General features: G+C 38.4%; 1 protein-coding gene across 6 annotated transcripts in view; it reads left to right on the plus strand.

Annotated features, from left to right (window-relative positions):
* rxraa (retinoid X receptor, alpha a) overlaps nt 1-14,120 on the plus strand; it is a 244,571-nt gene that overhangs the window by 111,814 nt on the left and 118,637 nt on the right. The window contains exon 1 of one of the 6 annotated variants that reach the window (XM_067424627.1): nt 5,941-6,201. The exons of the other annotated variants lie outside the window; for them this stretch is intronic. Within the exon in view, the coding sequence (XP_067280728.1) occupies nt 6,174-6,201 (28 nt within the window). The 5' untranslated portion in view covers nt 5,941-6,173. Of the gene's footprint in view, nt 1-5,940; nt 6,202-14,120 lie in introns of those variants that run through there. 6 annotated transcript variants of the gene reach the window in all.

A 14,120-nucleotide genomic window follows, 5' to 3' on the forward strand; every position in this document is an offset into this window, starting at 1 on the left:
GTGTAATAAATATCATGTAATTCAATTTATGTTTTAACATTTTTACACAATACATTTTAAAAAAATGATGAACATTGAAATGAACTTTTTACATTGAATTTTTTTATGACAAAACCTTACAGTGTAAAATAGTTGCTAGTGAAAAGAGTTGACAAATACTGACGGTGTTGACAAATGTACAGTATATGTAAACAGAATCATGAAACAGCATTAGAAGAATTCCTCATTTGCAAAAAAACAAAACAAAACAAAACAAAAAATATTCAATCACAGTATACAGACTTTTTGAGAGCACTTGTCAACCATCAGACATAAAACATGACAGAGTTGACAACATTACATTTTTTCCATATTGTACAGTGAAGCAATTTTTCCCCCTTGGTTGCATGGCTGCCTTAATAAACATAAAAATTACAAGATTTATCCCACAACTATTTACAGAAACTTTTACACCATGCGATGACGGAGCTGACATGTTAAAGCTGTGGCTGCAGAGACTTCAATATTTGTTTAAAATAGAAAAAAAATATATAACTTCCAGGACTGTGTGTCCTACTGTGAGATCCACAATGAGCAGGAAATAGTAAGTGCTCCTCAGAGTTAAAGCTGCCCATGACACTGCCTGATTTAAGCCCGGTACACACTGTGCGATTTTGGCCACGATATGGCCATCTGAGACAAATTTTGCAAATCCTAAAAGATGTTGAAGTCTTTGATCGTTGTCAAGTTCGCTGGCAGCCGATTAATGAGCGCTGCGATCAAATTTTACCTCAAATGAAATTCTGGCAGTGTCAGAAGATTTGGCACACAGTCCTGCAGTGTAACTTCTCCTTACGACGACCGTCAAATTATCTTGACCAAAATTAGCGATTTTCTAGAGATTTTTTCTGTAGCCACCATTTAGATCGTGCGTGTAATGCAGCTCACTGTCACCAAACGTGTCATTCATTGATGATATAAACCTCTGGACGATTTTCTTGCGTGCGTCTTTTGGCGCGCCTCAACTATGGTACAGTCTGATATTAATGACAGCCTAGATCTTACAGTGTGACATGGCTTACAGTGGGGATCATGTTCGTACAGTCTGACAAGAAACAATCTTAAAGGACTTATAAATCACACAGTGTGTACCTGGCTTCACTCAGAATCATACAAAATCCTGACAGAGCTGAGAGAAAATATAATTCAGTATTTACTTGTTATATTGTTTGATATCTTAAAGATCTCCACCTTTTAATGTAACTAACTTTTAATGTAACCGTATTTTTTGTTGCATTTTTAAACACTTTGTTTGGCAGTTTTACATTGTGATCTCATGCTGAGGACAGGTTAGATTACAAACACACACAAGGATGGATGGATGGATGGATGGATGGATGGATGGATGGATGGATGGATGGATGGATGGATGCCCAGTCTCACAGAAAAGCCTTAGATTAAGCCAGAGTTAGGATTAGGTTCTATTTGGACATTTTAAGTAGCTTTTATGAACATACCTTAGGGAAAAAACACATGAAACCAAACAATGGCACTGACATATTTTAGATACATCAGTGCAAGTTGTTTTCAGATACAACTGCTCAAACATGTATTTAAGTCTGGGACTATCTTAAGCCTGGTCTGAGTTACACAAGTCTATCACAGTGACATTCATACAATTTAAAGCAAAGCTTAAGTGACCAGATATTTTAGTGGCCACTGTATGTGTCATCACCAGAGCTGTATGATGCACAGGAGGTGCTCTTTAATTTGTTCTTGTTCAGAGATGTGTCCGCACACAGCCAGGGCCAATTTCACATTTACTTGCTACGTTCTCGCTGATATTTCCAGGGCATTGTTCATTATCATTCTTACATCTATGTATAATAATAAGCTTGAGATTCTTTGCGCCGTTTCTGGAGTGGTGTTACGCAAAAAAACACCCTCCTGCTGTGCCTCCATAGGAAATGCTAAGATTGAGCTGTGCTTTAGATTCTGCTTTGTCGTTCTACTTCAGATTAACTTAAATATGTGTATGTAGAGTGCATATGCGTGCAAATACACGTTTGTGCCATGTCTCGTGGCTTATGTCATCACCTACCTTCATTGATTTATAGGTTCAGCTGCTGTAACATACACCAACATAGACACTAACATGCCTCATTTGAGGGACCATAACTACAGCCACATTGCTTTTTCCTAATATAGATTGTCCCCATGCTGTGCAACTCGTAAACACTTGTCACAACCTGAGAGTCTTGACTGCAAGTTGCATATCTAGTAATCTTAAAGTCCAAGGACCATGGTGGATGTGAAAGTCTGCTTAGAACAAAAACTGCCAATACTGGTTAAACTACTTGGTTTTGAGACTGTTAGTGTGCTTGACACCTGGAGGGTGGGAAGTGGAAAAAACACACACCACAGTGTCCCTCGCATCCACACACACTCATCTGAGCCCAGTCATAGCTGCTTTAGGTTTATTGCACAGCATAGACAAACGGCTTTGATCTCTAATGCGCAATGCGCTGCATTAATTATGAATCATTCCCCCAGCCGAACTGCGGCGAACACCTTCAAACACTCAGCGAGCAATGCGGTGTTTTCGTAGGCCCCTAGGATGGCTCCAGGACTGCATGTATATATATATATATATTTATCTGCATGAACAAAATAAGAGAGCTTTGCAAAAAATCTTCTGCCGTGCCTCAGAAGTATTCTGCTTCTGGACGGCCGCCAACATTTCTAAGCCCACGGTTACTCATGCTGCTAGGAATTCTCATATACATCACCAAAAGCCTCTTCCATGCGCGCGCTATTCACAACTCAGTGGACAGATCCCCAGCAAGCTAAGACAGCTGTGTGAAGTAACCATAAAGCTGTGCGACGATATCCATTTGACCGGGTGTAATATTGGATAAATGACCTAGTTCTCTCTGGGCTAATATGGATCCTGTAGTGCCACATGCTGCTGTAGAAAACTGGCTGCAAGGCCTGTTCCCTAGTGGCAAAGTCAGATTCATTTGCAACAGATACATTGATTCGTTTTTTTAGTGGATAGGGATATGAATGACAGGATTTTAAAAAAAAGAAAATTGTGAGATTGTGTGCTGTAAATACATGCGAATAGAGCAGTATTAGTAAAGTATTGTTTTATCAATTTACTCATCCCCCAGGCAACAAAGGCACCACAGCATAGCCTTGATAAGGTAAAAAACTACATATATCCATGACCTCTTTACATATCACCAAGCTCTTAATGCATCTCATAATGCATTCTAGTTGTGTGGACAGCTTGAATAATCATATAATCCCAGTCTACAGAATAAAGAGCTAAATAACCGTACAGTATGTTAAATATAAATGTAAAGAATTATCACTGATAGCAAACATTTATTATTTCACATTACATTCATAAATGTGGAGTAAAGTTGCATTAAAAAAAGGATATGCATACACATCAAGCGTGTGTTTATATCAGTGTCATCATAACCACCATAGACAATGAAGGTGACAAGTCCCCACCCCCCTCCCCAATAATTAGAAATGACCAAATTGTGCTCTTCAATATTAACTATTGTTGATGCTGCTCTTCTGTACTCCATTACACACCACTTTGTTTGTTGCTAGAATTTACATTTGTAAATATTAGGCAGACGAAAATCTGTGAATATGAATGTGTGTATATTTAAAGGGTTAAAAGATGTATTATTTGCAAATAGTATACTTTTACCGTTCTTATTTATTTTTCTTTATTTCCTTATATCCCTTTTAATCCTTTAATCATATAATTCCTTTAAATAAACCAATAAGACCGATATCTGACCCAGTCGTCCAACCATCACATTTTGGCACGCCTCAAACTCACTCAAATCCTTACGCTTGCCCATTTTTCCTACTTCTAAAATATCAACTTTTAGGACAAAATGTTCACTTGCTGCCTAATATATCCCACCCACTAACAGGTGTCGTGATGAAGAGATTCATCCAGTGTTATTCACTTCACTTGTCGGTGGTGATAATGTTATGCCTGATCGGTACACACACACACACACACACACACACACACACACACACACACACACAAACACACACACGTTGTGTTTTTGTAAATCGTGGGGGACATTCTAGCCTAGAAATCTAGACGCACCCTAGCGGCAGCATATCTAATCTGCCTGCGAGTGTCGTCTAGCAACTCTCAATACACTTCTGAGCTGTAAACGCCAAACTCTGTTCGGGCCAATCACATCGTATATAGAGTTGGTGGGCTTAACCTAATGATGACGGCAGAGTTGCGCTCGTGCTTCTAGTAAACACAGAAAATGGTGAACGGCGGTCTTTCGATTCAGCTTTGACCGCGACTCTGGAAGACTTGGGAGTTAAGCTTTTCTCTGAAAAAAGAATGCCACTGAAGTCATTCTTAAAAAGGGAAGATGTGTTCAATTTTTGCCGACCGGATACGGTGAATGTTTACTCTATCAACCGTCTATGCTATCAACAAGCTCTGTTTCACCTTCGTTGCTCTGGTTGGTGTAGTGCTATCCTATCGCGTGCAGAGGGAGTTTGAAAGACAACCGTTTATCCCGCCCCTCGGATTGAGCCATGCCAATGGTGAGTTTCCAGACCAAACATCTTGATGTGGGTCTGGGTTGTCAGGCTAGGGACTTTCCATAGGTGTAATGGATTTTACACTGTACAAACTGTACATTATATTCCCCTACACTGCACTGCCCCTAAACCTACCCATCACAGGAAACATTCTGCATTTTTAAATTTTCAAAACATAATTTAGTATGTTTATAAATCCATTTACATTGTGGGGACTGCTGGCTGGTCCCCACAATGTAGGTGATCTCAGGTTTATATATAAACAAGTATACACACACACACACACCTTGTGAGGGATCATGAAGAATCATTTTCACACATTAATTGGCACCTCTGAGTCCAGACATGATGTTGCATTAACAAAGATCGGGAGGAACACATTCAAATAATTTATCTAATCATGATGTCATTCCAACCAGCTACAATCAACATGTCTACCAAACAGCACAAGTGGAGGATCACATAAATACCCAGTCAACTCTCCAATGTTCATTGACAGGTTTTCAGCATCCCTCCACCACACCGTCCTCCACACACTCACCTGGTTAATTTCCTCACCAGAGATATGGGGGGAGTACTCCGAGTTCGGGCCAAATACCGAGCACGGAGCCCTCTCCTCGGACAGCACGCCAAATATGCATACCATTTATTCTATCAGACTTATTTGTAAGTGTGAACTTAAGTACATTGAAAGTCTTTAGGGTGTGCTGGAGTAGACTTTACAGAATACTTGTCAATTACATTGTCAATGCAAGACCTCGACCAAAACGCACCTCTTTATGGAAATAACAAGTGCATCAATTTTTGGTCTAGATCAAAATGTTGCATAACATTTACTTCCATCAAGTGGTGCTTATCAATTTTTGGTCAAGATCTTGCATTGACAATGATTCGTCATGCTCCCTCCATTCTTTCACATTTTGAGCCTAATGAATCTTGACATTGTCATCCTGGAATATGGCCATGCTGTGTCTTCCTACATGGTTGTTAAGAGAAAAGAAAAGCTACACACTCCACCAAGTGGGGTTAGAAGAACCGTTACCAAACATATAACATGCTAGAAACCTAATAATGACTGCAATAATGATCCAATCCTAGACTCTTAAGCATTTGCCTATTTAAATCGAAACTGTGATTTTTTTTGTTTCTTTATTTTTTTGACTGGCCAGTGTACTAATCCATTCATTAGCACCACGTGTTAACTTTGAAAGCTGTTTGTTTTACCTCATTTTCTCCTTATTCAATGAAAAACTGCTGTTTTTTTTACAAACTCCTTCAAGGCTGCAGCCGGTAGAGCGGCGCAGGAGGGGTTAACATTCTCCTCACCGCGTCGTTGCTAAATGTGCCCTCGTGAGCGTCAGTGGGAGTCCCCTTCACTGGGTCCCTTTGCAGTAGTGTGGACTGGAGAGTTGTAGACAGAGCCGAGCAGAAGCGTGAACAAACAGAAGTAGTGCCATAAAGTGAACATTTGACACTATCGCAAAGCTTTTCACTTTTACCTCGTGGATCCGTCTTATACTGTCATCAGAGAGGGACGCCGACAGCTCACAACGCGCGCGCGTCAGCTGGCATGAGCTAACCCACCAGACATGGAAACCAAACCTTTCTTGTCATTGGGTAAGTTTACCCTCAGACTACTGAACGATATTTATTTTTCCACCAGAGTTTCTTTGGTTTGCAAGAGAGAGCGTGCGTACTGTGTTTTACTATTTAGTCTAAGCATGAGTAACAAACGTTAAAAAAAAGAAACATGGAATTGCTTTAGATCGCTCATTATCGACACGGGCTGAATTGAAGTGTTACATTCGTGTCGAATGGAAATGCATGTAATCATAATCGATAATGCCCAGCAGTCAAGTGCATGGTGTGGATCAGGGCATTTGTTTTCAAATCAAACTAAAGGTAAACACAAAAGTTGGGCGTGCAAACGAGGTGGCACGCGCTCGGACAGTGACACCTCATTCAGTCTCGCGCTTACTCATAAGATGTTGTATTCTTCATATGCGGTATGATTAAACGTATCGATAGTGTCGTGCCTTTTAGGCTGTTGCATAGTTGAAGGCAGCTCATGCGATCTTATATGTGCAGGTATTAGATTCTTGCGCATCATTTGTATCACTTTCCTGGATGGAATATAGAACAAAATGCAGACGTGTGTGTGTGTGTGGAGGATTTTTCGTGTTTACAAACGCAAAGAATCAGTCAAAAAATCAGCGGCAAAATGCATTCCTTAACACCGTTAGTTTGAAAGCGTCGGACGTCTGCTAAAATGCATTAAATCGCAAACAGCGTTGCCATGCTACTGAGAGAAAAAAGCGCGGCCAGCTTCAGCGAATGTTTTTGTTTTTTCATTTGTAAATGAATCATTTCACGCATAAATTACACATTTTATCAGTTTTCCTTGCATTCAAATAATTTCGCGAGCTGAGCAGCGTTTGTGAACGAAATAGCAGCTCGGTTGTGAACTTGGACAAACTTTGGTGTTTTCTTTGAGGTGGAGTCATTTGCTGAGGAAAGTGACAAATCATCTCAGAGCAAGACTATTTCATGTGAAATCTATTTATTGTGACTAGATTTAATAGCAAAATGACTTGGTGTCCGAGGAACAAACGTTACAACTTGCGGGTGATTCAAAATGTTCATTTTTTTAACCGACGGCTGAAGCGAAATGTAGGTGTGGTTTCCATATGATGTTAGTCCATCATATTAAAGGAATAGTTCACCAAAAATGAAAATTCATCCTTATGATGTTCCAAACCCGTAGGACTTTCTATGTAACACCAAAAGTGAACTTATGAGGAATTTTCTGGCTGCTCTTTTCAATGTAACCAGGGAATAGGATCTGTCAAGATTAGTAAAAGCACCATAGTTATTATAAAATAGTTTCAATGAATCATATGCTGTTTCTTAAGTCTTGTAAACTGCATTGAACAGACCAAAACTGCTAGGGAAAGAAAATTCTCTAAATCTTCTATTGAGATGTTCACGGTTGCGACCTGATCATCGAATCAGTTCATCTTGTTTTGTGAATTGGAGCAGATGATTCCTTACAAGATCAGACTCAAAACAATAGTTCATTCACTAATCGGACATTGCAATTTCCATAAGTTTGTAAAAGAAGTAGCAAAATAAGTGGGGTCAGATGTGCGTCATAAAATCGCATGAGACACATTTTATATGGCTTCAGTAAGTATGCCTTTTTTATGAAAATGACAGCTTTCATTCTTCATTCACTTTTTCGAAACGAGTAGGCTATCCATATTTTTTAAATATTCATATTTGTCTATATATTCAATATGGTCTTAAACATTCATACTTCACAGTGAAGTAATATGGATTAAGAATGAATAAATTGTCACATTTTCTTTTGTTTGTAAAACATATTCAAGTTAGTATCTATATAGCTAATTTATGAAAAAGATCAGAGCCTCTTAAATTCCAACGGTCAGTGTGTGGTTATGAAATCATTGTGCAATTTGCACCAGTAGAGATAATGTGATATCAGTGAGTGATGCCAAAATTAGACTAATAGGCAGGAGATTTAGATAACAACATGATTTATAACGTCTCAAAATAATTAATAACCTGGACGCAAAGCAGTTTCAAGTCTAAGTATTTGTCTTGTACATGCCTTTTTTTCATGCAAGCAAGGTTTGGTAAATGAATGTGATCTTCAATAAATGATACACATTACTCTCTTATGCATATGAGCTTACTTGGCACGCATGAAAATATGTTCAGCAGTCACACATGAATTAGTTCACACACAGAGGCCCGTATACTGTACTGTAAGTTAGGTTGAATAACCAGCAAGCTCTGCGCTTTCACTCAGGAGCTATATAGGCAGGACTATTAAATTGTTTCTGTAGCTCTTTCATGCGGGAGTCGTGTTACACCTTGAATACATCATCACCCCACCGGTTCACTGAGATGAGAGACAGCAGGAATGCTGGGCTTCCCGAAACCCCCGAATATTCCCAGCACAGTACCAGAAAAACCACAGAGCTGAGCAACATAATACGCTATTTGTTAAGGTGTGTTTAGGCTTTTCATGTTTTGTTTTTTTTTTATGCTGGGAAATCTCTATGTAAAAGCTGAAATTAATTTGTGCCTTTATAGTTATCATATATTTCTGTAGGCCTGTGTTTTAATAGTAAAAGTTCTTATTTGGAAAGTGTGCTTTATGCGTCATATAATCTGCACTGAGAATTTTGTCATTGTCATAAATCCTTTTCTTTTTATAATGTTCGCATTTTACTAACCATAATTCATTGTTAAACTTCAAACCCTTTCTTAGTAAAAACAACAACTAAATAATAATGAAAAGATTTTAATTAATATATATTTAATATAAACATAATATAATAATAATATAAATATATTTGGTCATACTTGATTTTGGCAAATTTTTGTCCTTTATGATAAGCTTTGGCTTTATTAATAAATTCAGTGTATTAATATATACATTTAATTTACACTTTATTTTAAGGTGTCATTGTTACAGTGACTTGATATATTTAAGTACTGAGTATATTAATTAAAAGCATGTTCTTACTATAGGATTAGGGTTTGGTTAGTTTCATATAATTATGCATAATTTACTGTTATAACTATGGCAAGTACATGTAAAATATGTAACAGGGACACTGTAAAACAAAGTTTTACCTACATTTCTCTTTTAATAAGCATATTTATCCAAAGATTATAATGAAAAACCAAAAAAAGATTACCTCAAGATTACCCACACAAGACATGTGGCTGCTTGCAAGCAGAGTGCTGTTTCCTTCTGTCAAGCAGATGCCCAGCTCCGACCTGCTAAATTCAGACACATAATCATTTGAACAAGAATGATTACTTATATTTACAAATGCTTTTGTGGAGGTAATTGAGCAAGGTTTCAAATTACAGAACTAGATATACTTCTGATGTTTTTGTTCTTTGCGCAGTGTGCAGAACAGGTTGGGTTTATTAACTTTTTTCAGCCTTAGGCACATGTGCTAAATACCTCATATTTGTCTATTTTTTTGCCTACAAGGATTTAATGAACCCTTTTATGGAAATCACAGAGGAAAGTACTAGGGACTGAAAGCTTGTATTGCGTCATAAAAACAAAGCATTCTGCTTTCTGAAATCACTCCGTTTATCTGTAGATCATTAATGTGCAGATTCATAGGGTGTAGATGGTTTTGTCCTTGGCTTTTAAAGGACCATTTGTTCTGTAAGAATAAAACTATTTTTGGGTCGGGAGGAGTTTTTTTTTTTTTGAGTGACAGGAGGCGTGTTTTTGTCTTTTTCTCTCCGCCCCTTTCAGTGAAGTTCATGGTCTTGATGAGAAAGTGACATTCATAGTTGAGGAGGGTGCATTCCTCTGTCGGCCATAATTCAGGAACAAAGGTGGTGCCGGGCGTGGGTACGGTTTAAAGAGCTTTGATTTGGGGGCTGGGTGGGCTGTTTACCTCTTAAACCCATACAAGTTTTTTTTATTTTATTTTTTATGGCAGGGCAGTTTTAAGTTTCTCGCCGGATGCTTTTTGCCCCCTTTTGTGAGCGGGCTACAGCTGTCATTTTTACTAGACGTTTTAAAAGAGAAAATAAATGGCTTAAAGAGCTGGAGCCCCCAAGACCTTTTACCAGATCTTTTGTTAATGTACACCAACTTGGAGTGTGGAGATCCATGCTTCTAATTTTTATCCTAGAAGGACACAATTCAAAAACGTATATCCATGAGCTGATAGACCACTTGGGTAACATCCAAACTTTATATCACAATGATCAATCCAGGGATGAGATGCAATTAAACCATGCTACAGAGTTTCACAATCGGGTTACTGCTGTGTGCAGAAATGAAGATCTTAAATGCTTGTTTATGATAGCCATGCGTCAAACCCTTGTTAATAATTTGTGAGTTTTCCAGCCCCTGACCATTGTGAGTGTTTTATCTTTAAGGGGAGCTGTGGACTATGAATCTCAGACGTTGACCTCCGCTCCCCATGCGTTTTTATCAGCTGGAGGATTTGCTTTGGACTTCCAGAATTGAGTTTTCACAACGTTACGACAGATGATAAACTATAATGCACGTTACACTGTGAACCCTTGCTTATACATTTATCACGGTGTGATAAGACTGATATTGTGTGCTTTGATTATGTAAAAGTAACTGATGAGAGAGATAAGCTTTTTGTTGTTGTTGTTGAATCACCTCACTCTGGGTAAGTGAAGTTCATTCATACTTCCCTAAGATGCTCCTTTTTCCAAAGAACAATATATTTTTTAATACTTTCACTGTTTATTAGTATGAATAATGAGAGAAGGAAATCTGGTCGAGAAATGTTTACGAAACCGATTCAAACGTGCATTCTCCGCATGAGCACCACAGCTAATGTGTCAAAGCAAGTGATATCCACAAGGTGGCTAAGATTAAAGCCACAGTGCATAGTTCTTGATCAAAATGGAACTAATTAACATGAAAAATAACCAATTTCACTATGAACTTGTGTAGTGAAGTGTCACGTGTGTTTCACAATCACCATATGACATCCAGCGCTGTGAAAAAAAACACACACACAAAAAAAACACATCACTGCCAGAAGTTTTTGCCCACACTTTAAAGGGCCGTTTAAATGATTAAAACTAGAGGCATATCTTAACTTTAAGGTTACTTTTACAGAGGGGACCACGGTAGCATTTGCAGCAGATATTTGCTGGCCATCATAAATCAAAGCACGAGACATACAGGAGTCGGAGGAGAACACCGGAAAAGGTGGTCGATAAAAGAATGGACGATACTTGCCTGTATTTGCAGCACACATGCCATAGTTCAGCTGCGCCCGACAAACGCTGCCAGTGTGAAAGTACAACTGGCGTGTGCTCCTCCCGCTCTCCATACCCACAGCTTCTGCGTGTGCAGTGTGAAACCGGCGTAACACCTCATTAGGTGCTAGCCATTGACAGCGCCACATACATGCTATGGCTGTACAGAAAGTCTTAAAAAAAAAAAAAAAAAGATTCACTGCAAGCTTGTGTGAGGTTTCACGTGCACACGCTTTAGGGTAGGTTTTAGAAAATGTATCCGTGTTTCATCTGGCGCCCTTTGGTTTCCTCCTTCAATACTTTGAGTTTCTTGCTATTTACCAAATGCCTTTTTGATCCAAAACAGGAAGTATCCCTGTCAGAATGTGTGTGTTAAAGTGGGATTTTTACCAATGAATTCAAGGGTGTTTGGGACTGATCCTGCACTCTTTGTGTGTCAGAACTGCAGGCCTGCAAGCAACTCTACAGTGTAGAATTCATATTCCTGCTCAGTGACATTAGCCTTTATCACACAGGCGTTAATTAAAACGCACTGAGAGAAATGTGAAGTAGTCTTCTATCTCTTTCTGAAGGCGGAGCGACACATGGTTTAGATCGTTTTAAATCACAGTAATGACTTTATAGGTTTCCTTGTGTGAACCTTTGGTGTCTGGGACTGTTCTTGGGATGAAGTGGCATTGTGTGTTCAGAGAGGCAAACACTATACAGTTTTGGCCTTTATTTTGTTTTCATCATAGGGCAGAATAGACTTGTCAAGTGTGCCGACACTACCTGTATACAATTGGTACAACATTTTTGATGGGACCAACACTTCTGCTGTACTGGTAGTACCCTGTATATTAGGGCTGTTCAATATATTGAAATATCGCAAATGTATATATCGCAATATGCATATCGCAACGGCATGCAATATCTGAATGATTTTAATAGGCTACTTCAACATTTTGAAAAAGTGTACGTTTTAGGTCGAAGCTGCAACGCACATAGCCGAGAATATACTGGGCACTTGACTTTTTTCTTAAAAAAAGTTTTCTTTTTCTTTTTCTTTTTCACATACCAAAACAAAATTATATTTTGTCATAATTAATGTCACAAGTCAGATTTGTGACATTAATTTTTGCTAAAACGCTGCTGGTCACTTTCAGAAGTTGTAGCGACGCTTTCTTTTCCCAGAAAGAATGTGAAACACAAATGTATCATTCTCAGTTTTTACTTTCTTTTAATGTAATTTAAATAGATTTTACACAATAATTGCAATATCGTATCGCATATTGAATAACGCATTATTTAACAAGGCATTGCATATCAAATTTTTCTTCAATATCACACAGCACTACTGTATATTCAGTACTTGTTTATAGATGCTGCTTTCAAATGCTCTTGACCGTGTTTGTTTGAGTGCTCTCTGAGTGTCAAAGGCTTCTATTTACAGTGCGTTTTTACAAGCGATGAGCATTGTAGCAAATCAGAATTAAATCTGTTGACCTCATGAACTCATTGACCTCAGAGGTGACATCAGAGGTGCGATACAGTAAGTTGGTCACAATTTGGTTAACACTGCTCATAACTTGTTTTTCTGGAGTCGTTTTTGTTAGAACATTTTACTTCTGCATCTGAAAATGCCAAAACGGAAGTGACATAATGGGAGGGAGTGCGGTCAATTTCAACTATAGGAAAACAATGGATCACAATGACCGTTCGGACTTCAGATGCTGAGGAAATTTGATGGGTAAATGACAGACCAAAGCCATACAAATATTGGCCGCATAGGACCTATTGTATGGCTTTAGTCTGTCATATCCGTCATATTTCCTCAGCGTTTCTCATCACGACTGATTTGGTTGTTAGCAAATGTTTTTAAAAAACAAGAATTACAGTGCACACATTTTCGCCGGGCTGCATCTCTGATGGATCCATAACATCACTTTTCCTCCTGGCGGCCGAACCATTATCCTTTATTCATTAGTTCTGTGTTATGAGTTTATTTCCTCCCAATTCACCAATAGTGTGAGGATGTATATGACTTCATGAGTATGTTGTTGAGTGAACTTGAATGTCCGTACATGGCATGAATGAAATATTTACTTTACCAGCACATATTTCAAAAAAGTGTAAGACTGTATTCATTTGTTTTAATGCACCTCCTTTGTATTCATCAATGTTGAAATTGATTCACGTAAAAACAACGGCGAAGGAGCATCACATGTGGCTGTTTATTTGTTTAATATCATCCTTTACAGGAGTATTACAGTGTTGTACACATCATATCACTGGGATGATAATCCTAGGGTTTCAAGCGAATGCTGCACACCGCCGCGTTTATGCAGAAGTGAAGTCCCGTCTCTTCACTAGAACAAAATGCCACCCGGCATGAAAGATACCACCGTCCTTTTCTTGTTAGGAAACCTGTGGCCTCAACGTCCTGAAAGGCTGGAGTTTGTGCAACCACCACAAACACCATAATTTACAATGATGATGATAAATTAAAAATGATAAAAAATACAGAAAACACACTGACTCATACTGAATACCAACCTACTCTGCACTGAGCCAACGCAGAACCCGGCAATCAACTCCCTCTCGTGATGTAAAATGAATCAATGTTAAAAAAGTGGTTTTCACAAACTTAATCTATTAAATTTGTGCCCTCATGTTTTCTAACTAATATCCATATAGGTATTAGTTAGAAAAATATAATTATAGAGAAGAGCATTTTACTATATAGA

The sequence above is a fragment of the Pseudorasbora parva genome, chromosome 18, assembly GCF_024679245.1.
Source record: "Pseudorasbora parva isolate DD20220531a chromosome 18, ASM2467924v1, whole genome shotgun sequence".
In the NCBI taxonomy this organism is placed as follows: domain Eukaryota; kingdom Metazoa; phylum Chordata; class Actinopteri; order Cypriniformes; family Gobionidae; genus Pseudorasbora; species Pseudorasbora parva.